Below are 27,567 nucleotides of genomic sequence, written 5' to 3'. Positions count from 1 at the left end.
CTCAGGTTGACTTACGCATGCGTATTATTATAATGATATGCATTCTATAACATCGTCATGTCTTTATCCGGTCAATGGCGTGATACAATTTGATGAGAAGAAGAGCAAGTGGTTTATGAATTCTGTACAAGTCATTGCTTCAATTTAGACTGCAGCTGTTGTATATGCCGATGATCTGATCCTCAAAGTTTTATATACTGCAATACTTGGTGGACTACACCCAATACTGTGGATATTCTTCGACGAATCGAATGAACGATCGCGTTTTGTTATATGAAATTCAAATAGCAGAAACTGTATTGTTCAATATTTGCCTTTGTCTGCACGAGACGTAAAGTTGTTTTTTTCTCGTGAGAAAATAATATCCGTGGTGTAAAGAAGGTAAGGTATTTGGAATAATAAGGAATGGTAATATTGCAAAGCAAAGATAACGAATCAGCGAAAATTAAAGTTGTTATTTTTAATCCAAAATGTCCATTTCTGCTGTACAAATAATTTATCGCTTTCGTCTCATCAATTTATAGAGATGATGCAAATGTATACATTGCTCGCTCTATGTATTTATGGACCTGTTGGGCATTAAAAGCAAACTAGTGAATAATCAAAAAACATGTTAAAGTGGAGGCCGTGTAAAATCGACCTCAGACGTTTACAAAATGTGCAGAAACATGTTCATAGTCATTTCCTATATTTTTATACGTATTGGCTTTTTCATTGAACATTTCGTGTTATGGCCGTTTCCTTTTGTTCATGATATATTCTTAAAGCATTTTGTTTGCAAGTATGGATTAAGAAATACTTCTCGGTCGTTATATCTGTCAAATATTCCTTTGAGGAAAACAAAACGTATTTGTTTTGTTGTGACTTGTTCAGGGCGTAATATCTCTATGAGATTATCATTGCTTTTTATGCCCTGTGATATCGTTTTCTTTTTATTATCATTGACAATCTCCTCAATTTCTTTACCATTGCGTGCGTTGCTTTTCAAATCGTTGAGTGGCAGGACAATTTTGTGATGAATTCTACAGGTGCATTATTGAAATCTAAGCACTCTTGTAAAAATTCTGAAAGATTATACAAAGACAGTTTGTTTTGCATTTTAATATTTTTTGCAAGAAAAATAATTACAATTTTACAATTTGCTGACGCATCCCCCTTCCACTCTCTCCATCTTTTAAAACCATTCATCATAGACCTTTCTAGACATATATTTTTAAAGGCGATGTTAAAACTTCAAGTTTTGTCTGATATAACATTTAATAACATCGCATGTATTAAAGGAGAAGTTGAGTTCTGATATCTGAGTCACCACTGTTATTTGTTATTTATGCTTTTTGTTTTTTACATTTTAATTTTTTGCAATAAAAAATGTTCACTAATTCTCAAAAATTCTGAACTTTTTTCATTGTCGCGTATGTGCAATGTGCAGTTGGCATTAAGTTATTACACAGTAAATGTGAACTGGCTTGTTTAACTGCCTAAATGAGACAGCTTTGAAAACATATTTTTTGTTGCATGTTTTGCATTTGTATTAGAAAAGTGATGACTTTGGAGTATCTAACTTGGACTTTGACTGCTTATTGTTTTGATGTTTAGGCTTTTTTACTTGGTTGGGGGTTTTTTTGTAGGTTTTTAAGCAGCTTGTATAGTGTTCAACCATCAAGTAATCTGTAGTTAAATTGGTTTGTAGAAGCATAGACAGTAGTATATTGTGAACAGTAGAAATTGCCAATAAACTATAACTAGTTCATTTACATATTTATGTATATGTATGTATGTGTCTTGGGCTGTTTTAAATAACCTGAAAATGATGACACTTTTTAATTTTTTTAGTTGTAAGAGTTGGTGGCATGTGTTAGAATTTTGTCCAACAAGAGAAAATATGCCAATCTCAGCACCACAATGGACGGAGTTTCTAACTTGTCCCGTTTGTTCACGTGACTTCACCGACACACAACGTCAGCCAATCAGCTTGGGCTGTGGCCATACCGTGTGTAAATCATGTCTCTCAAGTTTACATCGAACTGTTTGTCCATTTGATCAGTCAGCAATCAACTTGGAAATCAATCTGTTGCCAATTAATTATGCTTTGTTGCAACTTCTTGGCTTTACTATACCACCACCAATTTGTCCCGAAGTTCCTAGAATCAAAGAACATAAGGAACATTATCTTTCTTCCAAGAAATATGTTGAAGAACTTGCATTGTTTTTAAGTCCATTAGTTTCAAAGAATGGTTCTTTGTCTGAAGCATCAAGCAGTGTCCTGACGAATGGTGCATTATCTCGACCAATGCATCGTAAACTTGTGACTTTGGTCAATTGTCAACTGGCCGAGGAGGAAGGATGTGCAAGAATGATGAGAGCTATAAGAAGCTTGGGTGAGAGGACAGTATTAGAGTTCATACTTCTCCACCAAAATTCAGCACAGTTATCTCAGAATCTTTGGACTGCTGTAAGAAATAGAGGCTGCCAGTTTCTTGGTCCAGCAATGCAGGAAGATGCATTGAAATACATCTTATTGGCGTTGGAATGTGGTGAAGCTTTGTCGAGGAAAGTCATTGTACTGTTTGCTGTTCAACGGCTAGAGCAAATGTTTCCACATGCATCAAAAACAAGTATTGGTCACGTTGTACAGTTATTGTACAGAGCTTCTTGTTTTAAGGTATTGTGGGGATGAAACAAAAACTCAAGGGTAGATTTTCTAGGGGCAGCAGGGTGGTGTGCACCAGTGTGCGAATTAGTTCAGAAAAAACGATGTGCAATTTTTTTCACAATAGTGTTTCTCAATCGATACATAATCAAATCGATATTACATTAATTATTATATAGCGCTAATTGCTAAATTAATATTTTTAAACTGAACAAATTCATATGATTTATGACAGTGTTTTTCGTTAAAACCGCTGATTTTGCAAATTTGAAAAGTGATGTGCAATTGTTTCATTTTAGCTAAAACGATATAACATTGCATTTATTACACTTTACTGAAGGTTTGTTCATCTGTAAGCCTAAAAATCCACAATAGCCCAAGGCCCTGCAATTTTATCTTTGATAACAATGCCCCACCCTGGAAAATCTTGGAATACCCTCATGTCAAATGAGCATTGATCCTCCCTGTAAAACTTTGATTTCAAGGATAATCATTCACTTTATTTCAAACAATTTTCAGGTCACAAAACGAGATGATGAGTCATCATTAATGCAGTTAAAAGAACAGGTTTGAATGATGTTACTCTCGTCTGAAATCTTCACTACGCTATGATATATTGGTAATTAATGAAAGATTCTTGTATATTTTAGTTTCGAACATATGATGCTCTAAGACGTGAACATGATTCACAGATTGTTCAAATAGCTCTTGAGGCTGGCCTACGTATCTCCCCCGAGCAATGGTCAGCCTTGTTGTACGGTGATCAAGCACACAAATCTCACATGCAGTCAATTATAGACAAGGTGATAATATTGATAATTATGTAACAATGATTTAATTTTTAATATTATAGTTTTTCATGTTTGTATGTATTAATTATGCAGCTTCAGACACCGGAATCTTTTGCGTCAAGTATTCACGAGTTGACTTTTGCCTTGCAAAGATCTAGTGATCCAGCGCACCTTGGTCGGCTTCGGGAACATTTTGAATTATTATCACAAATTGATGGATCGCCAGGTATATTGTAGTATAAGAATTTCTTTATGGTTAGAAACGCCACCCCTTCACAAGCTAGTTTTTACACATTTCACAAATTGATGGATCGCCAAGTATATTGTAGTATAAGAATTTCTTTATGGTTAGAAACGCCACCCCCCTTCACAAGCTAGTTTTTACACATTTCAGATGCGTCAGTGCCCTCTTGGAAAGAGCTTGAAGATGCATTAAAGGCAGTGGCAGCAGTAGTACATGGCCTTGTTGAATTTACAAAGGTTATTTTTTTCATTGTGCACTTTTTGATGAGCATCTTTTTATATCACTTGTTTATATACCATTTTTATAGGCTTATGGCAGCAGGGCGAAGCCAGCCATGGAGCAACCGGTACACAGCAAGTTTAAAACTAGCATGTGTCGCGATTTTGCCCAGAGGGGCTCTTGTCCAAGAGGTCTGAACTGCACATTTGCTCATTCTGAGGATGAACTTGACAAGTAAGGCCATCGTTTTAGAATGATTTTTATTCTACTGTAGATGTTGGACGTGGAAATTTTTACAAATTTTTCATTATATTTATTCAGATATCGTCGTAAAGCAAAGGCAGCCAGGCCCAATACAATGGTTAACGCACGTGGTGGAATACCTGATCAAATGACATATTCATCAACAAATCTTGATGAGTTGCCTGAAAATAGTCAAATAGCTCGTAATAATTCGATAAGAACATCTCCGTTGTGTATGCAAAATAATGGTATGGAGGAAATTTACTGATTTCAATCTGATTTTCTGCCTCAACTTCATTTGTTTTGCATCTTTCAGGTCAAGAATACCCTGTAGCAACATCTAGTTTTGGTCAGCTAGTACATCGCGGGCACAGCAATCCCAGCACTCATGACGTAATGGTGCAGCAGTTGCGCAATCTTAGCATGCATTGTCAACCTCCATCTATGTATAGTGGTCAAGAAAATGGTTATCGTAATCCTCCTATGGTTACAGACTGTCTCACACAGCCACACAACTCTGAACAGAGTTTCAGCTATCCCTGGATGAACAGACCCAATGGTCACGTGAATGGTCACATAAACGGCCACGTGAATGGTCACGTGAATGGTGTTGTTAATGGTCATATGGAAAGTGTTGTTCGAGCAGGTGATCTTAGATTTTTGTGTGAACAAATAGAATCACAAAAATAGGGGATTTCAATTTAGCAGCACGCTATTTTCACTTCCATTTTTCTTCTTTAATTTACGTTTGTTTACCGCTTGTTGCGTCTTTGACTTAATTGGATTGATATTCATTCAAATTGTTATCGTTTCATGCAGGTCCAACTCGTACGTCGCCACTGACTGTTGAAAAGGATATGATATTAAACAGTGTTAATGGTATAAGTAGATTAAATGGTGTTAATGGGATAATGAATGGTCATTCAGACTACGTAGCAGCTGCAACAGCACAGCGTCGTAAAAGTGAATTGATGAACTATGCTATGAATCAGCGATTTCGTTGTGCACAGTATGTTCAACAACCGAATGCTTACCCTCTCCATTCAAGTCAGTTTTATCCAAATGATGTTGGTCGTTATGGAGCTGTTGGTACACGTATGATTTCAGATATTGAACGATATGGTTATCCTCCGTATCAGGCGAACTCCATATCTCCCAGAGGTGGAACGTTGATTGACGGTAGAATTGATTTCGTACATAATCCATCGTTTCATCCACATATTGCTGATGAAAGATTATATAGAGCGCGATCACCTTACGTTCCAGACGATGATGAGATTGAGGTCAGTTTTGTTGTGTTTAATTTAGTTAGTTAAGTAAAAAAATAAAAGATGTTTTAACGTCTTTGTAGGATACGGACTCGGCGAAGAAGACCGACAGCAATCAAAGTAGTAGTTTATTTGATGGTTCACTTCCATCTGACAAGGAAAGTAACTCGCGCCAGAACTTAAATAGTGTGAGCAGCGCCGCTAGTAGTGGTGATTCTTATGGCAGTCATTCTCCAAGATCACATTCACCTCTTGGTTCACCTAGACAACATTCCCCTGACGCGTGGCCAAGTTCAAGTGACAGTTCTTCAGTTTGGTTCAATGGCGATTTCGCGTCTTTTACTTCAAGTGCTTGGGCTCCGAAAAAAACTGACGAGGTTTTGTCTTTATTGTCTCTGTACATTGTGGTCAATTGTTATTTGAATTGCATGTTTAGAATTGATTTCTTAACGAAGTTTGTAGGTTTGGAAAGTCAATTTATGGTGTTAATATTGCATGTATAAATTATTTATTTAGTTGTCTGGATGGTCTGACAGCGTGAACGAGCGATCTAACGAAGTTGACAAAGAGTCATGGCCAAAAATAAAGAAGCAATCCACTCATCAGGCTTTGCGTGATACCTCTTCATCGTGCAGTGGTTATTGGTCAGATCCAGAAGTCACCACTAGGTATAACTTCTCAACTCTCTTATGTATAAGTGTGTTGTTGCCGTAATTATTTGGAATTTTTCCTTGCTTTTGTACACAGGTACAAACAAATAAAAAATGACGAAATGATTGCACGTACTTTACAAAATGATAAAGACGCTCTCGAGGCAGTTGTATCATCTGCAACGCCTTTGGTCCCCGACTTGTTGGACGATCAAAAAAGTGATGCCGCCATTGCTTTGGAGTTGCAGAATATTGAGAACGATGAACATGCTGCAAAGATTGAGAAGGAAAGAATGATTTTTGAGCAAAGAAAGGAGAAGGATTTGCTGAAAATGAGACAGGTTACGTCGATCTTGTCCTTTTTACGTTGTATAATATGTACTTTTGGTTGTGTATAGTACATTTGAACGAATTATAAATTCATCTTTTGTTTTTTGTTTGCAATTTTTAGATCGAAGAAGACCATCAGTTAGCTTTACGCTTTCAAAATGAAGATAACGGTTTAAGATATGTTGATGACGAAGAGTCTATAAAACTACATAAACGTCTATACAAAGAACACCTTAAACGTCAGGAGGAATTGAAAGGGAAAGAGTTATATGGTAGACGTTTTCCTGACGGTTTAACTGTTCGTAAACATGGCATACCCATGTTCCCGGATGCAGAGGTACTTGAATCAATAAAATATCCCGTCAAGGTCGTGTCACGTGGTCCTAACCCGTCTCCTCCGGTTTGTGTTGACGTGTTAGAAACATGTTTTCCATAAATTTAGTTTTTAGAGAAAGTTTATTTTCACGAGGCAAAAGTCATCATTTCGCTTAAAGAATTTGTTTTGCTGAAAGCTTTAAAGTTTTCTCGTTATGGCAAGAGCCTTTTCTAGTATTTTATTAAATTGAAAGACTGTAGAAACAAATTAAAAAGAATATATCAGAAGAAAATTGTAAGATTCATTTGACCTCGTGTAAATCAACGTTTGTATCATATATAAAGCATTGAACATGGATGTTTTATCAATTATTTCGTAACACTCTAGCGACAGTAATAATTAATGTGAGTTTCACTCAAAGAGGAAGCATTATTAGAAGTCTTGTTGTATGTTATATGTTAGAAGGGTGGGCAAAGAATACCTGGTAGACGCAGGTGTAAATTTTGAAAATATGTCTCGAAAAATATTGATTTTTATAGTTGAGGATTTCAGAAAGAATATTTGTATATTGATTGTTAGTTGTCGAAATTTGTGGAAATCAAGCCTGTGGCTGTGTGCTGGCCACGATTGTTGTTGTTAAAACAGTGAGCATTTGCGTTCATGTCTAGTTAGACATAAACCAGGTTTGACGAACATGTTATCTTTTGGGCTAAATTGTATAAAATGGGAAATGTGTAGATATAATATTTCTTAGTTTGTATTTAGTTGTTAAACAAAGCAAAAATTAATATGGTTTAGATGAAATTCATGGAAATATAAACGAATAAAACACTCTTTGCAAACTGCTTGATTTCTAAAATTGCCAACCATACCAGATAGTATGTTTCCTATAAACTTTGAAAATCTTAGAATTCTTGCACTTTGCAAAGTTTTGAATTCAGATATCTATGATAACTCAATAGTTTGTAGTGAACATGGTGTATTTTATTTAAGAACAGGGGCTTGAACTGTGTGACAAAATAAATAGAATTGCTTTTTTATTTAATTATTTTTATCTGCCTTTAATTAACTACCACATACAGATTCTGTACTGTAGTTTTCATTTGTATCTATGGTTGAATGTAAATGTATATTGATTAAAATTTTGAATGAATATTTGTGTATTTTTGTATGAATCTTTGTGCATGACATTATTCGTAGTGAACCTTTTGTGTTTGAACTTATAGTTTTACTAAAAAATCTTCAGCGGAAGTTCACGATAGCAAATGTTGTAATGGACTTATACATATTAAAACTTTATCGTTTTACCTGTGTTATACATGCTGTACGTCTAAAATGGACCGTTTGATAGACTCACATTTCTTCAGAATTTACAATATTACCAATTCCATGTTGCTTACCTTGGGAGCCGGAGCTGTATTCCTAATAAGTGAAAACTATCGAAAGAGAATCGATAATTTTGATGACGACAAAGGTATGGAGCTCGAATAATTTGTAAAAGTTCCCTCCTTGGAAATTTAAACAATTATCTTTTCCACAATATTATTCATTACGGCTTACAGAGTTTGGCAGGCACCTAGAAGATTTGAATACCACACTTGTTAAGTTTGAACGTATTTTGTACAGTTTTGAATGGGAAAATAGAAAAGTGACAGGAAATAGAGATGATGATAATGAATTTTTGTGGCATGATTCAAAGTTGAATAGAATCGATGTTACCTTGAGTGCAGTTGAATTGAAAATTCATCAATTAAGGTATTTCCATATTATATTCTATGGAGAAACAATAAATATTTCATTTGAAAATAGTGCATTTGAAATATATTTAAAGAAAATCACTAAAGGCACAACAGAGTCGAAATTCTTACAAAGATTCTATTGCAAAAGAAGAATCAGATTCAGACTCATTTCAATCTGCAGCAAGTGGTATTGATGTAAGTATATAAAATTTTAGGAGTATCACTATATTTTGGCTGACTTCGGAACTTCCAAATTCCAATTATTTTCCTTTGATGAACAATAGGATGAGGTAAATGAAGGTGCTGTTGATGATTTTGTTAGAAAAAAAGCTCTTAGTGTTGCTGGTGCTCACAGGTATAAAATATATGGCAATTTATCTGTTTTACCTTATCATCTTAAATATTATTATTAGATCTCTTATATTTCAGGGATAAGGAATTTTATTTGATGGGATTAGAAGAATATTTTAGACATGGAGTAAGATGTCGAAAAAATAGGTGATTCTTCAATATTGCTTAGTGCTTTGAACATTTAGATTTGACTTTATAAATTTAAAAGAAAGTTCTTTTCAGAACTAAAATTGTGGGTTGTGCCAGTGAAATTGAATATTTGGCAAAGGTGCATTGTATTCGAAAAGCTTCTAAGGTAAAGAATTTTCTCTTCAATTTCTATAGTGAACCAATCCGAATTGCTATGAATCTATCATGCTGTTTCTAGGTGGTGTTTTCAAAAGAAAATGTTAGACTCAAACTTGAAAAACATTTGACATATCTGCTTAAGTTTTTGATAACAACTGCTAACAGAGTATGTGAAGAAATCCATGCATAAGTTTTTGACTCGAGATTTTAATTCCAACATTATCTTTGTTTGTGTGTAGGACCATGTTGAATGTGAGAAAAGATGGAAAGCCTTGTTGGAATTTTGCAAAAATTCTCAAAACTTTAACATTATGGAAAATGAATTGAAAGAAAGACATGTAGGTTAATTATAGACAATTGCAACATCTCCTGTCTCAATGCATTCTCCAAAACTCTCATGTAATGGTTTCTAGTTAAGTGTTTTTCATTTTTCCTTTAGGTACCATACCAAACGTTTTATGATGTAGTTTTGGATTTTATACTAATGGATGCATTTACAGACTTAGAAAATCCACCTTATTCAGTGCAAGTTGCAGTTCAAAATTCTTGGCTTCCTGCGTACGTACAACGAACAGTAAGTTTTGTAAGGAAAAAATTTAATCAAATTGTGTTCTCATCCCATGTATTTCATTTTCAGGCTTTAGAAACTGCAGTTTGGGGAGTGCTAAAGGCAAAAATACAGATTTTAGAAGAGCCTGCTGGATTCCTTATGCACTTTTACCGTCTTTCAGAGATCGTTACACCAGCTCTCGCTTGGGGTTTTTAGGGTCAGACGAAAAACTAAGAGAGGCATGTTTCATTTTTAAGGTATTTTAAGGAATCGTTCTGTCGACAGTTACGAAATAACGTATTATTATGAAGCATGTACACGTATTTTTTGTTATAGAATGAGCTGATGGGTTTTATCAAAGACTTGTTTAGCTTCAGAAAAGCCGACTTTACAAACGTTGAAAGTTTGTCGTTAGATATTGAAAGATTGGCTGATGAAAGATATGCAAATTTACTGCTCTTGTTCAAAGAATCAACCTTTGAATATTTGATAGATGGCAAATAATAAATCATAGCTAGCGTTTTTGCAGCCACCCAATAATGCCACGGTGCCATGCATTGCAGTTTTTTGAAAATATTTAGCATGTAGGATAGCACTTTCTGTTTGTTATCTTAGTTATCTTCGAAAAGATTTTGATCACTCGATTAAGCGCCTTGGGCGTCAAGAATTTTTTTCTGCTCTGAAACGTCAGTGTTTTCATTTTACGTATTTTGTTTTTCACTTTCGTGTGTATTTAAAATATTTGAGTTTTGACTTAACTCCGCAAAACTATTACTGCTGTCTTCCTCGATAATTTTGGCATATTTTTTTTCTTATTGGTATTTTATGGTCATTTATGTGTTTTTTTTTTATTAATTTTGTATGACGTGTGAATATTATTGGGAGTGTTACATTATTTAAATTTTTTGTAGCGGACTAAACTTATTTCGAGATAAAATTTTAGCTTTGTTTTCTGTCTAATATTAAATCATGACAGCACTTCTTAAAAGGCTAAAAACGTTTGCTTTGGCTGCATTCGTTTTATTCATTTGTGTCGCTTGTCAAAATTCCCAACGATCCTTGTTTAAAATATGCGATGACGAAGAGCTTATAACAGCGAAAATGGGTTCAATTGTCAACAACGAAGGCCAGGATTGTACAAGAATAATAAAGGCTCCCCATGGTTGGCGGATTGTCTTTCTTCTGCATGATTTGTTTATATCCGATGGAGATACAAATATTCATGATGGCGGTAGGAGGGAAGATACTTTGAAGTATACTGTTCCTGTTGGACATGTAATCAGTGGGGTGAGTTTTTACTCCTCGAGCAATGCGTTATTAATACATGTAGACAAAAGTTTGAATCAAAATAATAAGCTTAATGCATCGTTTCAAATGTTATTAAATAATCCTAAAAAATGCAGCTGCCCTCCGGTGGTTAATGGAAATACGGTATGTAGCTTTCCACCTTATGACAACAGTGGGATATTTTACATAAATTCAGATCCGCTGGATAAAGTTTGTACCACTACATGTGATGCTGGTCATGAAACTTCTGAACGGCGTTACTATTCTCATAAAACTATTGAGTACAAATGTAATTTGGACGCTAAGCAGATGTTTTCCAATTGGATGTCAACCAAACGTCGTTTGCTATCCAATATATTCAATCCAAAATTAATTTCGTGCAAGATGGTCATTCCTGCTACCCAAGTTCTCACAGTCAACACGTTTGTTTACATGAACATTCATTGTAATGTGGTCAATACCACCATGATTACCAAAGATGTCAGGAATTTTCTTGTTAAAAATCATTCAGATATGAATTATTTTGGGGAATGTTTCAAAGCAAACACTGAAAATTGCTCAGTAAATCCTGTTGTTGTAACATGTTCATCTGTGTCCAATAACTCAAGCAACTCTCAAATAAGGATGGAAGTCCGTGATAATGTGAACAACAATGAAAATGGCACATTAACAAGTGAGCTTTTTCATTTGCTGTTTGATGATTTCTCAAAAAACTTTTCTAAGAAATTAAAGCACTTTGTTGTCAACTATCTTGTCATTGGAAATACAACAGCCATGTCTTTCAGAAATATTGGTAATTTGGCAAACACAATTTGTCCAAAAAATCATGCATCTCTTGCTAGCAGAAAGTGCATTCAATGCCCTCAACATTCTTTTGGGAAGATTGATAAAGATTTCTACTTATCATTTTGTGAGATTTGTCCCAAAGGCAAAAGACGCCTCCCTAATGAGACCATATGTATAAATGGCAGTCAAATATACCCAGAATCATCCAATAACAATTGTGTTCATAAATGTGAATTGGGAAAATATTTTAACAACGCTTCTGGTTTGTGTGAGTGGTGTGATTACGGTTATTACCAAAACTCTTTGACTGCATTAAATCCAGTTTGTCACAAATGTCCTGAAGACAACACAACAGCATTTGTTGGAGCACATGATGTAACAAGTTGCATGCAAAAATGTCAAAAAGGCCAATATGCTCAACATCTTAGGTGCAATGATTGTGCTTTGGGATATTACTTACCATACGAAGGCAATAGATTCAGAAAATGTTACAAGTGTCCTTCAGGAAACACAACGTTGCAGGTTGCAACCGTTAATATAACGGGCTGTGTTGAAAAATGTACCCTAGGGCAATATTTTAATATTACTCAAAGGAAATGTGTGTTATGTGCAAACAACACCTACCAGGATGTTGTTAAAGATGGAAATAATAGGTTTTGTAAAACTTGTCCTCCCAACAGCATTACATTATCTATTGGATCTTCTTCAATATCAGCATGTCTTGGTCCTTGTAACGCTGGAGAATATTTAGACATTGTGTCACAGACATGTAAATCATGTCCCTTGAACACGTACAATGAGGAAAGTAACCGCACATTTTTCTCATGTACGTTGTGTCCAAAACATCAGATTACATCAAATGAAGGCTCTAACAATCAATCTCGCTGCATTTACCAATGTATCGTCGGAGAGTACTTTAATCTTACAACAGAAACATGTAGAAAGTGTCCAAACAATACCTACCAAGATGTTCCCGGTCAAAGTAATTGCAAACAATGTAATGGAAATACATTTACATTAACAGCCGGTTCCAAAACTTGTATCTCTCCATGTCGTTTGGGTGAATATCTGAACAAGTCTTCTAAAGCATGTGAAAAGTGCCCTATTGGTTATTTCCAAAATCATACTAATTATGTAGGAAGTGAATGTTTCCCATGCCCAGTTGATTTCTATACAGATGCCATTGGTAGCTTCAACTGTAGCTCGTGCTCTTATGGATACGTTACTGTTGTTCGTGCGAGCACATCGATGTTCGATTGTGTTGAAAAATGTGAAATGGGTTATTTTCTTAATCATACTTTACGTGTTTGTGAAAAATGTCCCATAGGATCATATCAAGACTTACGAATGTACAGACAAGAGTCGTGCACGAGTTGTGGTAGGGCAAACCTGACTACGTTGGAGAGAGGAGCTAAGTCACGTGAACAATGTGTTGGTTACTGTGCATCATCACCTTGCTTTAATGGTGCTAAATGTACCAACGTGGAAAATGGTTTTAACTGCACTTGTGGTCTTCATCTTGCTGGAAAACAATGTGAAACTATCGTCGATGTTGTTGACACTGACAAAATGACTATATCTGTCATAATTACCAGTTTGGTCTGGAACAACGCGTTGAATGATAAAGACAGCGAACAGTTTAAGATCCTCGCGCATAGAATTGAAAATGAAATGCGAAATTTATTTAGGAATGACACTTCGTTTCGTACCGTCAAAGCATTAGAGTTCAGAGAAGGAAGTGTGATTTGTTTATTTGAAGTGAACTATGTTGCCGGTATAGCCTTCAATAGTCCATTCGATACGGTTACTAACGCTATTATCGATGGTAAATTAGGTAGCTTTTCCGTCAACAAAACGTCACTAAGTTTGCTCAATGAAACGTGTGGTACTCCACTAGGAATGGAAAATGGTAGAATTCCAAATAGTGCACTTTCTTCAGCAAACAAAGATAATATTCATCCATTTACTAATGCTCGTCTTCATCATAACGGTCCCGGATGGACTCCAAGAGTTTATCGTATTGAAGATGCTTATCTTCAAGTTGATTTTGGTTTGATTGTTCAGTTGACAGGAATTGCAACTCAAGGTTCATCGTACGATGGTGGTAATTGGTTACTTGGCTATAATTTTAATTATAGCATAAATGGTGACGACTGGATGGAGTACAAAGAAGATACTGTTTTTTACAAGGTCAGTTTTATTTACAATCTGTTGTTTTTCATGTGTATTTTTTTGTGCTTTTCATAAACCGTCACATTCATCTTTTTTGAAGGGTTTTGGTGCAAACACAAATGTCGATGATGTTGTTCGTAACAATCTCAAATATCCAGTGAAGACACGATATGTTAGACTAATAAAATATGTTACTTCACGCGTTCTGAGCTTTCGTTGTGAGTTCTACGGTTGTCCTATATCAAAAAATGTATTACCATCAACCTATTCATCAACATCTTCACCAACAGAGCCAACACACACTGATGGTTCCACAGGTATTAATACTGTATCGTCTACAAGTCATTCCCCAGGTATTAATACTGTATCATTGACAAGTCATTCCCCAGGTATTAATACTGTATCAATGACAAGTCATTCCCCAGGTATTAATACTGTATCAATGACAAGTCATTCCCCAGGTATTAATACTGTATCAATGACAAGTCATTCCACAGGTATTAATACTGTATCAATGACAAGTCATTCCCCAGGTATTAATACTGTATCGTCTACAAGTCATTCCACAGGTATTAATACTGTATCAATGACAAGTCATTCCCCAGGTATTAATACTGTATCGTCTACAAGTCATTCCCCAGGTATTAATACTGTATCATTGACAAGTCAATACCTTAAAGTGATACCCTCAACTTTCTTACAATATTCATTTAGGTCCTTCACATGACGGCGATAACACTGGTCTGATTATTGGTGTTGTGGTTGCTGTTCTCGTTGTGTTTGTTGTCATTGTCATTATTGTCGTTTATTGTAAGAGAAAGAAATCGCATTCTTTTGGGTCGAAAGGAATACCGCTGAAGCCAATTACTTAATGGCACTTCGTAATTTAGAACAGTTCACATTTTACTCTTGGTCATAAATTTTAATTATTGGTGATCATCTACAGTCATCTACTGTCTTATCTACTAATGTAGCTGTTTTATTTTTCACGGTATTTCAAGTCATGATGATAATTTCAAGTATTTCAAGTAAACACGGTATTTCAAGTCATAATGATAATTTTGCAATTAAAATACAGAATTGCTGCCTTCCTTTACACTACACGTATGTGAATTAATGATGACTAATGTGCATTCCATGATATTTGATGTGTTTTCCCAGGCCGCCTTTGTTATAGGAAATAGGTACGCAGTGCGTACCTAGAGTCGATGCTCCTTTTTAACGTGACAGGTTGAGTTGTTCACCTCTATCAATTTAAATTCGCTTCAAGAATAACGGTTATTTTCAGATTTTTATCTGATTTTTATTGTTATATCAGATTTCTATTTACGCGATTTAACACAACGTATTCCACGACAAAACGAAGTACACTCTTAATCGTAAAGTTTTCTCTGTCACTTTGAAACAATGCGGCTATTTGCAAACTTTTTAATAAACCTGTGAACAACTAGTTGTAAATCCTTGCTTGTTGCTTGTTTCCCACGAATGCTGATAATTGTTGAAGTTTTGAATTTTTCAATGTCGTTCTGAGATGATGTTTATCAGTACTAACTTGCTATAAGACCTTGCGCAGCTTTCAATGGGTACCGTAAGACTTGTGAAAATTCTAGGCGACCTTTAAGAAGTTCACAAAATGACATTTACAAATTTTGCACCCTGTTTTCCTTCGGAGATCGAATGCTAAGAAGCAGCAACCTCTGGAAAGCGTAATTCTAATATAATTTCATAATTTTATCAAAAATTGCATAAAAGTAGCTATAAACTAATTATACATCACAATACTAAAATGATTTGGGGGTGGTGGAAGCAATATAATCGGAGAGAAAATTTACCCCACGGGCGCTGCCCCTGCTTTTACTTATGATTGCTTCGAATTCCTCATTTTCTCTGCAATTGACATGTTTTTTTTTGCCTTCAAACTTCGCAACCTCCTAACTCATCATGCATCGGCTAAATCAAACACGGTATTAATATTTTAATATTTTTACCATACGTATGTGTACTTACAAAGCCCCGATAAAATGTAATGAAAGTTGTGATTTTACATAAATATTAAACTAACCACTATTCGTTGATTCTAATTCAATATATTATACAAGTCATCAGTCTAGGCTATGACGTAATTGTTCATTCGTCATCAATTACGATGATTTCACTTTTATCTGAGGGTTTAACCGTTAAATTACCTTCAGCTAATTGACTATTTACAACATCTTGATCTGTAATGTTTGTTTTTCTTGACACGTTGAACGCGTTTAGAGTTTTTAAACGAAACATTTGTCTTTTTTTTAAATCAATTTTCGCCTTGCCGACAGACACCCGCGGGCAATCATCGTTGCTGTTTAGGAAATTGATCGGAGAGTTTAAGGTTTCAGATTTAGAAGTAGTAGTTCCAGATATCGAAGTAGAAACAGTTTCATTTTTTATTACACTCTTGGAATCATCATTTAGCTTTAATTTCTTGTTCTTCAACTCAAATGCGATATTTTCTAACGTTATCACCGAAGACTTCGTAAGAGGAATAGATATTTCTGTCGTTGCTTTTCTTTTCGCCGGACAGTGCTCATTCGAATGTTTGTCCAAATGCTTTATGTCTGACAGCGAAAGATTCTCTTGCTCAGTTTTACTTGACTGCAATTTATATTCTGAAGAATGTTCGTCATTTATACACTGATTCTTCTTAGAATTTCTGTTTGGCGTTATAGGTAAATCTTTTTTCTCGCTAGTAATGGGAATCTGATGATGCGAAGGAAGCGTATAATATTCTGATGAGTGTTTGCGGTCCTTCAAGTCTTTCTCCTCTTCGTTTATAGTGATCACTTTTGGAGACAAACATTTATTGTTCTCAATTTTTTCACCATCATTTAAAATACCAGCACACTTTTTCCTGAATATTTCAAGAAGACTTCCAGAGTTGGTTTGTTGTAAAGACGCAACATTAGATACACTTTCATTTGTTGTGTCTTCGTCATCAGTTATAATAAGACATACCTTACTAGATGATGGAATGGTCAATTTACCAGTTTGTATATTACCATCAACAGTATTGTCGGTATTTAAATGAACGGGTGGTAATTGAGCAGCTTCCTTTCCAACCAAGTCTAAATTTATGTTATTGGTGTACTTTTGTTCTGATGTTACAGTTTGTTGATGGATTTCATCATTTTTTTCATTTTTATTTTCCACATCAACTTCATTTTTACATATTAAGTTGGTAAACGATTGTTTTTTCATTTGTCCTTTTTTAAGATCTTCCTTATCATGTTCCATATTATCTTTACATCCATATTGTGACTTACTTTCATCTGTTAACCAAACATCTTCACTGATTTCATTGATGGTCTTTGAAATTACATCTTTCGTATTTGTAAACAAAGTGCTGTGGCTTTCATCCTCTGTTTCATCAAAAGCTGATTTACAAGCATATGAATCCTGTGAATCATCAAATAATATTGAGTTCTCGTTTGTCTCGTGCTCACCCTCAGAAGAACTTTCATCTTCAAAACAAACATCCTTAATATTTGAATTTGATTTACCACGTACTTCCCGAGAGTTGAGTCGAGTGGAGTGTAATGCTGATTCATCATCAGATGTGTCTTCTGATTCAGCACTAGACTCCATCAATTGACTTTCTGTTTTGTTTTTTTCATCACTTGCATATCGCTCGAGGTGGACATATTTTGAAAAACTTTTTCATGTTGTGGCGAGATAACTTTTTATTTTCCTCAAGTTTTTGACTTAGATCCTCATCCACTAGCGCTGGATCGTTATCGGGATCAAATTCATCCAAAAGATGGCTCCCAAAATTAAAGCTAGATCTTTCTCTCTACGTTTCTGTAGCTTACCTCCTATGTCTGTAAACAAGTCTTTTATCATGCTATTGAGAGCTTGAGGTTTCATACGAAGGTCATACTTCTTGTTCACTTTCATCACAATATCTCGAATGTCAAAAAAATCAGGAAATGTACTTGGTTTATCTTTCAAGAATTTAGCAATTGCTTTATCAATCAGTTTACATCCAGTTGCACTTGCTCGTACAGGCTTTTCTGTGACACGACCTGTGTGTGTTGCCCGTCCTTGTAGTTTACACAAGCGGTTCCATATCCGTGAAAATTTTGTTTTCAAACGCTGAAGTTGAATGTATGAGCTGTCATCATCATTCATTTCATCTAATGTAAGTTCTGATTGCTCAAAAATCTTAATTTTCTTGCTACAATCCCTCAAATGTTGTTTTTGACGACGAATCAATTTCATTCTCTGTTTTTCCGTCAAATCTTTAATGGATATTTTTCTCTTCTCATTACTGGTCGCAACTTGATTTGAAGAAGTTGACGCAGTAGAACATTCACCAACTTTATCATTGTTAGTTTTTATTCTTCTCGAGGAAATATCATCAGATATAGTTATAACTTGAAGGGGTATACTCCCACCTTCTATTGCTTCGTCACCCTCTCTTCTGACGTCACAAATAATTTTTCCTCCATGGGCAATTTCATTTTTCAGATTGCTGTCTGAAATAGGTATTTCGTTAGATGATTTCATCTTTTCTAACGCGTTGCAAAATGTTGCCATCTGTAATGTTGCATTTTCTTTTGTGATATTTTTCGTTATGTCGCGTTCCAGCACTTGGAGAATATCGCTTGGCACAGTTCCTCTTGAATTGGCTCGAACCGCCTGAAATAATGATCGCGCATTTCCAATACACTGCGCATCTACATGAGGCCGGCATGCTAAAATAAATCGCTTAAACACAAAATCAATATCCTTGTTACTTTGACAATCTTCTTCTTCGTCGCTGGAAAGTACAATTACTTTATTATCTCCATTGTTATTTTCCTTTTCCTTTCTATTATCAGGAGCGACGTTCGCCATATTGTTTACGGAAATATGCTTGGAAGTAGTAATTATTCTTGACAACTTTTAGTATTTTATATTGCATACCACGCTAATTTATTTAAAGATTACCAAATATGGGCAAAATTTCCGCTTATGGATAATGTATACCGCATAAATTTACATTTAGGATTTTTTAAAAATGCTGAATTTTCTCTCTTTTTGCATATTTCTCTAGATTTAATAGTACCTCTTGATTGCAGCTCAAAATCTTAAACAATAAAGAAGAATTCAAATTTAAAGAAAATTGTAATAAGACGTCCCTGCAATGATTTTTGTGGTTAGCCGCTGCGCATGCGCAACTACCTAACTATGCTGCATGCAGTTGCACGCTACACTGAAAAAGTGTCCGGTGTCTTTCGTTATCCTCGGAGATAGTCAGACGTAAGAGCTATGACGAAGCTATGTACCTATAGGAATTACTTTGTACCTATTTTTTTATTTTCCTATGCATGTCAGAATTTTCGTGGAGGATGATCAAAAATATAAGACACAATTTGTACATAAATTATAATACAAAATTATTGATTATTTGATTTATGTTAATGAGCTCCTAATTTGGCATTACTATATTAGTCGGAAAGTCACGTTTTGCTTAGCTTGTCATTTGGCGTATCCATTTCTGTTGACAAATTTGTAATTGACGTTACAAACATAGTAAGATGGCGGCAAGTATCGGTAGAAAAAAGTTGTAGATAACTGAAATTTCCAAGTTGATGGCTTCTAAACAAGTCTTTGTAAAGGAAGAACAAGTACTTAAATTGATTTTGAAGTTTCTTCACTCAAGGAAGTACTTCAAATCAGCGAGGGCTCTTGAGAAGGAAACAGGAGCTGCTAGCTCTTTGTACGCGGAAAATGTCAAGTTTTTTCGCGATCTTGTTCTTGATGGTGAGTGGGATGCTGTGAGAGAATTTGCTGAGCCACTGGCTGATATTCCATCTTTTGACTATCGTAAATTTCAATTTCTTGTAGCCAAACAGGAATACTTGGAAATATTATTTGAAAAAGAAATAGATAGCTTGAAAAATAACAAACAAAATTTCCGCGAGCGCCTTTTGTACAGCATACAAAATTTACAAAAGTACTGCATGCATAAAGAAGAATATAATAAACTGTATTGGTATCTCTCTGCTCCAAGTTTGCATTCTGAACCAGAATTTCTTAACTGGAGTGTTGATTCGTCAAGGATGAGACTGTTTGAAGAGATGTTGTCACTCTTAAAATTGTTTATTCCTGTAACTGAAATCAATTCCTCGGGGGAGGAATTGATTTTAGAAGACCGTCTTTTGATTTTGATCATTGAAGGGTCCTTGTATGAAAATTGTATTGAACATTGTCAAAAACAAGCAGTGGGCAATATATCCAAATCAAATATTTCTGATGTTAAAGTCAATCTTTTCCAAAAGCATTCATTGAACAACATTGCCAACTTTTATTCATGGTTTCACAGTCTATTAAAGGAGAGTTTTGTTACTCCATTTGAAGAGTTGAAATTCTGCTTGCAGTTTGAAAACTTAAAACCAAAAAATGTTGCAATGGATTCAGTAAATCACTCTCTCAGTAGAAGTTTAATTATTGATGGAGAAATTCCAGCAAGCAGTTTCTCTCAAAAAGGAAATCGAAAACTATTTTCAGATTTACCAATTGACAAACCTTCAGATTTCAATGTTTCAAACTCTTGTGCTGAGTTTAATTTGCCTATTAAAAACAGTTCAAAAATATTAGACAATGGCTTGCAAGAAAAAGTGGATGTTTTTACTGAAAATGAAAAGAATCGTGAATGTCATCAGCACTTCCATAAACCTAACCAGTCTACAAGAAAAACATTAGTTGAACAGCAAGATTTAGTTGTGCAACAACTGGAGGAACACAGGAAAAGACACCAGAAACTTTATGAACAACTTGCAGAAAGTGCGAATATACTAAAGAAGGATAATATGAAAACCTCTGATTTTCCAAATAAGTCATCGAAGACAGCAGACATGAAAGATGTGACAAAGAGTATTGAAAGCTTAAAGCTTCTGACAGAGAGTAATCAAAAGACAAATCTACTTGTCAATGGCTCAGATAATGAGCAAGGAAACACAATGTTTGTAAGGTACGAAAAAGCCATTAGATATTGCTAAAAACAAATAAATGATTCATGCAACTGCCATCTTAAATTAATAATTAACCAGGAAAAGCTCATCATCCAGTCCAGGATCAGCAACATTTCCTAAAACACCAATAAATCAATGCTTACCCCCAGGATTGGTAAAGCTTACTGATGGTTCTGGAACATTCAACACAAGGTAAACAGCAATTCTTGTTAATGTTTGCTTCATTGTTTTTTTTTATTTTTTCTTTGTGAAATTTATTGTAGCACACCAAAAGCACAACGTCAGTCGTTTACGTCACCATTACCTACGTCACCTGTTCAATCAGAAAAGAAACTTTTAAAAGATGGTCTTTCACAGTCAGGAGAGTCACAACAACAGAAAACAAGACAAAACAATCTACGTGATCAAACTAGATTTACTTTTGAAAAAGTAGGACGATAAAATGATCATAGAATTTTTTTCTCTTTATTTGTTGCTTTTATTTTGAAGGATCGTCATTTCTAGGATATGCAAACGCCAAAAGCATCCGTTGTGGAAAAGCCACATCATAGAACATCGTCATTATTGAATCCTGACGATAGAAAATCTACTGTGAGAATTAAATTGGATGATCGGATGAACGTTGAAGAAACGTACCTAGGAGTTAGAGAAAGACCTGAGATTTCTGAACTGAAAAATAGGATGGGAAATGAAGTAGGGGAAAATCATGGCAACGACAGTGAAAGCAATTATAATTTTGCCCAAAAAGATGGTGAAAATAAAGAAAGAACGACAAGACGTTCAGAGATTCCACTTAATGACTTCTCTAAAGAAGAAATGACTTATCGACGTGATTTAAAAGTCGCCCGCAAATCTTCATCAAACACTTCAAGTTACGAGGAATTAAATGTCACTGAAACTCGAAGGAATTTTCAAAATTTGACTTCGCCTTCCGTAAATTTTAATCAAGTTGCAAAACTGTGCGATACCCAAGCCATAAGAGCAGTTGCATTTCATCCAAATGGTCAATACGTTGCCATAGGAACAAACTCTAAAACATTAAAGATATGTCGTTGGGTAAAAGTGTCAGAGAGGTACATATGTGTACATATTTTATGTACAGTGATGTAAATATAACAGAGTTATATGCGTTTTCATCTTCAGAAAAGGCGAACAGACGGAACTAGACGTTTTATGTCAGAAAACATCAATACACTCGGGTTCTGTTTACTGTGTGGCATTTAGTGCTAACGGGGAAATGATTGCAACTGGTTCGAACGATAAAACCATCAAATTGCTGAGGTTTGATCAAAATGTAAGTCCAGTGCGTCTTAAAGATCAGATGGAACTGACAATGCATCATGGCACTGTTCGAGATTTAGTATTCATTCCAGGTGGGGCTCCAATCCTCGCGTCAGGTGGAGCAGGTATGTGTGTATATAAATGAACGAAATTTTTACCACGTTCTTCAAATTTTATATTTTATCTTCTTTTATCACAACAGGTGATTGCTTCATACATCTAACAGATTGTTATACTGGACAAACATTTTCATCTCTACAAGGTCATGCTGGGAACATTATGACCGTTTACTCGAATGACCATGTTCATTTACTATGCTCCGGCTCTGCAGACAAGACTGTAAGATTGTGGGATTTGAGAATGGCGAAATCTGTGGATCTTATATCTGCGAGTAGTTGTGTAACATCAGTTTGTTTCAATCATAGTCAAGATTGTATCCTCGCTTCAGGTGAGTTGTCAATAAATTGTCTTCAATGTATCTCAATAAAATTCATGAAAGTCAGGTTTTCACTTATGGAATGTTTTCAGCAGTTTGTCAATGTTACATGTTTATAGACGTTCATAGTTGAGCTAGGTGCAGTCCTTAGAAGGATTGTTGTTGGATGTATTGACTGATGTTTCGAAATTTTTAGCAGTTGTGATCTTCGTAGTCAAACGTCTCTCAACACTTGAACATCACTGCACTAACTAACCTGGATTGTCAAGTCACTTATGAAATATTTTTCTTACATTAAACTTCCACTTTTCTTTTCATTTATGGTGTTTCAAACATAAGATTTTCACAAAGTCATGCATTTTCATTTATTTTTCAGCGGATGAAAATGGCCAATGTTTGTTGTACGATGTTAATACAAGAAAAATTATTTCATCTTTTCACCCTCATGAAGTTGATTGTAGGTCAGTGAGGTTTTCACCTGATTCTCAATATATCCTTACTGGATCTTATGACGCATGCGTCGCTATTACCGCTGTTCACTACAACAGCAGCAACATTCTTTCTGAGTCGCGTATCATCGCTAGACATCATGACAAGATCATTCAATGTCGCTGGCATCCATATGCACCATCATTTGTTAGTACTAGTGCTGATAAAACAGCCATATTATGGGAGGCGACTTGATTTTGTGACCTGTTGAATATCATAGTGAACGCTATTGTTAAAACATAGCCAATAGTAGCCAAATGCGTGCGCAGACGTTTACATTTGACTGTTTCACAAATAATTTATTGGACTTCATTTAGAAGTCAGTTGTTTTTCTTTTCATATATGCGTATGTAAATGTTATGGCCAGGAAATATTAGATATTTAAATTTTTCAGTTCTTGAAGGGTTTACAGTCAAATTGCGTCCATCGTCGGCGTTTACAGTCAGTGATATGTACCAATAAATCAATTGTAAACGTTGCATTTCGTTTTCATTTGAATTTATGAAGTAATTCTTCAGCATGTTTATGCACTAACGTCTTGCCCATGTTCTCTGTAGTAGATAAGGAACAGTACTAAAACCTGTGCCTTACAAAAAATTAATGCTCGCTAAACTGTTTCGTGGCGTTGAGATTATTGTATTTCCAGTTTTCGTGAAGAATGAGATAAAACAGTTAAAACTAATTTATTTGCGTCTGACAATTGGCTTTTAACCAACGAGAAACTTTCTTCTCGAATTGCAGTACGATCAATCTCTAGAATCTCATCACCAACATTAATAAGTCCGCATAGAAATTTCTCAGCATTTTTATCGACTATCTTGCTAACAAATACACCATTTTTATGATCTTCGTATCCTTTACGAATATTAAATCCAAAAGTTTTGTTTTCTAACTTATGAAGTTCAATAATAAAAGCGTTGATGATGTCAGGATGTTGTCCAATATATCGTCCTAAGGTTCGTATTTCACTTGGAGAAGTAATTTGTCTTGAAGCGTTATCCTTCTTCTTCTTCGATTGAACTTTTTCATAAAATCTTCTCATCTTATGTTTTTTCTTTTTAGACTGAAGTGGACATCCTTTTGGTTGATCGTTTACGGAATAAAATCCAGTTTTTCGAGCAAATTTGCTGACTCGTTTATTTTTCCATCCACTGGTATTGCATCTCCTTTTAGCAATATATAGTTGGTAAAAATTGTGTTATCGTGAGCCATATTTGTGAGATTATCAAGACTTTTCCATTTCATTGGCAATACTGATGAATTTGGAGAGATTCCCTCGGTCTTCAGGTTATCCTCTTTTATCTCCGTAGAATTATATCTCTCCGTGTTACAAAATTCAGAATTTTTCCTCATGTTATTAACACTATCTGCAGTAAGGTTTTTTTCACTCTCCCATACAAATGACCTTGGTTTGTGTAATAGTCCTGTATTTCTTTCATCGGAGTCATCAAATGTTGAATTATCTTCATCATGTAACACTTCATGCCATCCATCGACTTGATCACCTGTGATGAACAGAAAATTATAATTATTTAGTTGTTTACAAGGACGTAAGATATGTGAGGAAGGTTAGTCAAAGGACACACCAAAAATCTCAGCAGTGTTTCCTGTTCCGTTACCTGATCGTCTTTTCTGTTGCATTAACCCTGTACGTTTATGCAGTTGATATTTCGCTTCGAGGCTTTTAATCTTATTCCTGGCGTCTTGCAGCCGTCTAGCGTGTTCATCAAGAAAATCATCTTGAAGAATTTTTTCTATTTCTTCATGACGAACTTGTTGTTGTTCACGTAGTAATTTCATATCGTTGATACTTTGACTTAGGAAACGCATTCTTTGAAGACTGGTATTGGATAAGAACGAACTGTCGTGTTCTAAAAATGAAACAAATCCTTGCAAAGAAATATTTAGATCACTACCATCAGACTTCTCCAGGTTTACCTTTCTCAGTAACAGAAGCTTCAAGCATGGAATCATCCATTTCAGGTGTTCTTTTGGGCCCCAAAAAACTGACAGAGTCAGTGTTGCTTCTGTTCACCGCTTGTTCTTCACGATGGGATTCCATGGTTGCCACAATAAAACTTTATCACTATGCAAGAATTTCAAACTAATCCTTTTTAAGTACGTTTTTCTTTAGTTATACAAAATATTGCGTATCTGCTAACCCAATTAAAAGTCAATCATAGACTCGAACCAGTCTTTTCTTGTACTGCATATGTTCTATATCGTGAAAGAGCATTTGTCATCAAGAACATAATGGTTTAACAGCTTCCGTGTAAAATTAGTATTCCTTCCTAATATTTATTATAGACACTGTCAATTTGCCATCACGGCTTGTGTTATACATGAAATAAATTACTTTCTGTTGCTTTATTTCCTACAAAAATAATAGCTTAAAATGACAGCGAGAAATTTAATTTCTTAGATAAGTGTAAATTAGTGTCGATTAATTTATATTTTTAAACGTCCTTGAATAACGTAAATAATATGTTCGTTGAGTTATAATTCCGTAATAACTCGCTTGCACTTTTCCATTCCATAACTAACTATATACATTAATAGTCACGTAAACGAGTATCCTTTAGTCCTTTCTTGTTCATACATGATCCTGTAGTTGAAAGCTTTGAACCATCAACACACCCCAAAGTACATAAATGACACAGCCAGTCTATATTGTTTGATGAGAAAGATGATCCAAAACTTTAAAGCTTGTGTGCGTTTTCATGTACTGGAATTGTTTCTGTATCATTAAGTTCCAACTTTATATATAAATAGCATCATAGAGCAATGAATAATACAACAATAATGACCAGAATAATGATCAAACCAATGAGAACATAGGTTTGCTTTTTATCTGAAAACACAATGAAAAAGTAACATATTTATTGACCAAGCAATTCAATCATAACGGTTTGCTAACATGTAAATTTGCCCAAAGTCCATTATGTAAACACAATATTACTGACATACCACTAGAAAGTCTTAGAACTTTTTCAATTTTCAACAAAGTCTGCTGCAGGCGTGAATCGGTCATATCCACTTCATGTCCTAGATCGTCAAGTAGGCTGAAAATATTTACAAAAAATTGAACATTTATAACTCTAAACCTTGCCACAACACAATATTACCAAACACATCGCAATTGTAAAAAAAAACACAATTTTATATTTAAAGTGTCTTACACATTCTGTTCATCTAATTCATCTCCAATCCTTTGACTCATTGTCTTTAAAACTCCAACACTATGACCAACTAGCTCAATTTGATCATCCTGAGAGTCCATTATCAACTAAACAAAGATAGACACATGTTTATAAACACTCAAACAAGGAGACAAGACTATTTTCATTAGTAGTTACCTGCTGCTGTTGTTGTTGATCTTTAATGTAATCTTGATTTGAACGTTCAATTTCTTGATCAAGACGAGAATATTTGTTAGAGGTTGATTTACTACCTGTTCCTATAAGAGCCTAAAATAAAATAAAGAAAATCATTATGATTTTAGTGTTGACAAATATAAGAACAATTGTACACCACCATAAAAATCTTTCCGGCTAATCTCACCTTACGAGAGGACGATTGAACTTTTGCTTGGGTTGATGAACTATTGATTGTCAATTTGATTTCACTTAAATTTTGTTTTGTTTGTTGCACAAAAGATTTTCTATCAGCAATCTCTTCTGAACTAAGATTAAATTTTCGCTGATTTCCTTCAACAATTTGAATTGTCTCGTCAAGATCTTCGAGATCCCATTCAATGCTTCGAATGTTGTTACGTAATTCACTGGTAGTTAGATTATATTCTTCTCTTCCTACTGCAGCAGGATTGTTCAGTAATGACTTCCATTTATCATAAAGATCACCAAGATTACTTATGGATTTTTGCACCTCTCTATGTTCATAAAATGCTCGTATATTAAATGTAAATATTCTTGGTAAGATGTATGTACATGCTAAAGTGATGGGGAAAGGGGAGGGAAGAGTTTGAAGAAATCTCAGAATTAAAAATTTTTATTAACAAATATCCCATTTTATAAAAATGAAAATTCACTTTGGTTATAATTCATAGTTGTTTAATTTAGTTATAATAATAGATTGATCAGTTACCACTGACAGTTGACAATATAAAACAGAAATAATCCGTCGAAAGTATTCATAAGCACAAGGCCTTATTTATTATTTATTAAATAGTAGCACAAAGATTCACTTTATAAAGAGATGACAGTAAAGTGAGCAGAAAAATTCTTCGGAACAAAACAAAACCATATTTTCAAATCACAAAAGATAATATTATCTTTACAGTTACGACAGCTTACCCTTTGACGACGAAAAAAGGATCCTCAAGAGACATATTGTTTGATCTAAGATAAATACATGAACATAAACAGACTAAAATTTCACAAATAACATAGTTTCTAGTCGGATCTAGACATTTTGAAATTTAATCGAACGGAAGGAAGTACTGCAGCTGCGCATTTAGCTTCGATC

At 34.8% G+C, this 27,567-nt stretch overlaps 7 protein-coding genes across 10 annotated transcripts; 4 read left to right on the top strand and 3 right to left on the bottom strand.

The window, feature by feature from the left end:
• Positions 1-56: 56 nt before the first annotated feature.
• Positions 57-7,864, top strand: LOC124439650. Its single transcript, XM_046989942.1, has 14 exons — positions 57-381; positions 1,834-2,662; positions 3,170-3,217; positions 3,301-3,453; positions 3,535-3,667; positions 3,836-3,921; positions 3,993-4,138; positions 4,226-4,395; positions 4,464-4,793; positions 4,967-5,430; positions 5,499-5,792; positions 5,932-6,083; positions 6,163-6,406; positions 6,517-7,864. The coding sequence occupies exons 2-14, from the start codon at positions 1,883-1,885 to the stop codon at positions 6,829-6,831; spliced, it is 3,315 nt and encodes a 1,104-aa protein (XP_046845898.1). The 5' UTR covers positions 57-381; positions 1,834-1,882; the 3' UTR covers positions 6,832-7,864.
• Positions 7,865-7,952: 88 nt separating this feature from the next.
• Positions 7,953-10,324, top strand: LOC124439651 (mitoguardin-like). Of its 3 annotated transcripts, none has more exons than XM_046989944.1 (11): positions 7,953-8,185; positions 8,274-8,466; positions 8,543-8,645; positions 8,735-8,805; positions 8,880-8,948; positions 9,024-9,096; positions 9,169-9,255; positions 9,329-9,427; positions 9,529-9,663; positions 9,727-9,896; positions 9,976-10,324. In XM_046989944.1, exons 1-10 carry the CDS (start codon positions 8,047-8,049, stop codon positions 9,853-9,855), a joined length of 1,098 nt encoding a protein of 365 aa, XP_046845900.1. In that variant the 5' UTR covers positions 7,953-8,046; the 3' UTR covers positions 9,856-9,896; positions 9,976-10,324. The 3 variants fall into 3 exon arrangements, with proteins under 3 accessions (XP_046845900.1, XP_046845899.1, XP_046845901.1); XM_046989943.1 differs by having other exon boundaries at positions 8,265-8,466; XM_046989945.1 differs by lacking the exon at positions 9,976-10,324 and having other exon boundaries at positions 8,265-8,466; positions 9,529-9,647; positions 9,727-9,811.
• A 269-nt stretch (positions 10,325-10,593) lies between these two features.
• Positions 10,594-14,980, top strand: LOC124439649. Its single transcript, XM_046989940.1, has 3 exons — positions 10,594-13,902; positions 13,985-14,201; positions 14,599-14,980. Exons 1-3 carry the CDS (start codon positions 10,609-10,611, stop codon positions 14,754-14,756), a joined length of 3,669 nt encoding a protein of 1,222 aa, XP_046845896.1. The 5' UTR covers positions 10,594-10,608; the 3' UTR covers positions 14,757-14,980.
• An 859-nt stretch (positions 14,981-15,839) lies between these two features.
• Positions 15,840-18,800, bottom strand: LOC124438279. The gene is given in 3 exon segments (XM_046988332.1): positions 15,840-17,572; positions 17,574-17,700; positions 17,703-18,800. Coding segments are annotated over 3 exon segments (2,742 nt in total). The 5' UTR covers positions 18,757-18,800; the 3' UTR covers positions 15,840-16,011.
• A 199-nt stretch (positions 18,801-18,999) lies between these two features.
• LOC124438278 (WD repeat-containing protein 47-like) lies at positions 19,000-25,478 on the top strand. 2 transcript variants are annotated; one of them, XM_046988331.1, is made up of 8 exons: positions 19,000-20,875; positions 20,955-21,068; positions 21,140-21,305; positions 21,381-21,949; positions 22,020-22,282; positions 22,360-22,605; positions 22,970-23,054; positions 24,145-25,478. In XM_046988331.1, the coding sequence occupies exons 1-8, from the start codon at positions 19,494-19,496 to the stop codon at positions 24,263-24,265; spliced, it is 2,946 nt and encodes a 981-aa protein (XP_046844287.1). In that variant the 5' UTR covers positions 19,000-19,493; the 3' UTR covers positions 24,266-25,478. The 2 variants fall into 2 exon arrangements, with proteins under 2 accessions (XP_046844287.1, XP_046844286.1); XM_046988330.1 differs by lacking the exon at positions 24,145-25,478 and having other exon boundaries at positions 22,970-23,580.
• On the bottom strand, positions 24,652-25,144 carry LOC124439373. Its single transcript, XM_046989597.1, has 2 exons — positions 25,021-25,144; positions 24,652-24,953 (listed from the first exon to the last, which is right to left on the bottom strand). Exons 1-2 carry the CDS (start codon positions 25,142-25,144, stop codon positions 24,652-24,654), a joined length of 426 nt encoding a protein of 141 aa, XP_046845553.1.
• On the bottom strand, positions 25,431-27,527 carry LOC124438280 (syntaxin-6-like). The gene is made up of 6 exons (XM_046988333.1): positions 27,396-27,527; positions 26,644-26,971; positions 26,439-26,549; positions 26,262-26,368; positions 26,050-26,144; positions 25,431-25,933 (listed from the first exon to the last, which is right to left on the bottom strand). Exons 1-6 carry the CDS (start codon positions 27,428-27,430, stop codon positions 25,857-25,859), a joined length of 753 nt encoding a protein of 250 aa, XP_046844289.1. The 5' UTR covers positions 27,431-27,527; the 3' UTR covers positions 25,431-25,856.
• Positions 27,528-27,567: the final 40 nt, after the last annotated feature.

The sequence above is a fragment of the Xenia sp. Carnegie-2017 genome, unplaced genomic scaffold (genome assembly GCF_021976095.1).
Source record: "Xenia sp. Carnegie-2017 unplaced genomic scaffold, XeniaSp_v1 HiC_scaffold_19, whole genome shotgun sequence".
Lineage (NCBI taxonomy): Eukaryota > Metazoa > Cnidaria > Anthozoa > Malacalcyonacea > Xeniidae > Xenia > Xenia sp. Carnegie-2017.
The sequence above is the reverse complement of the archived record's forward strand: the minus strand, read 5'-3'. Positions and strand labels throughout refer to the sequence as shown.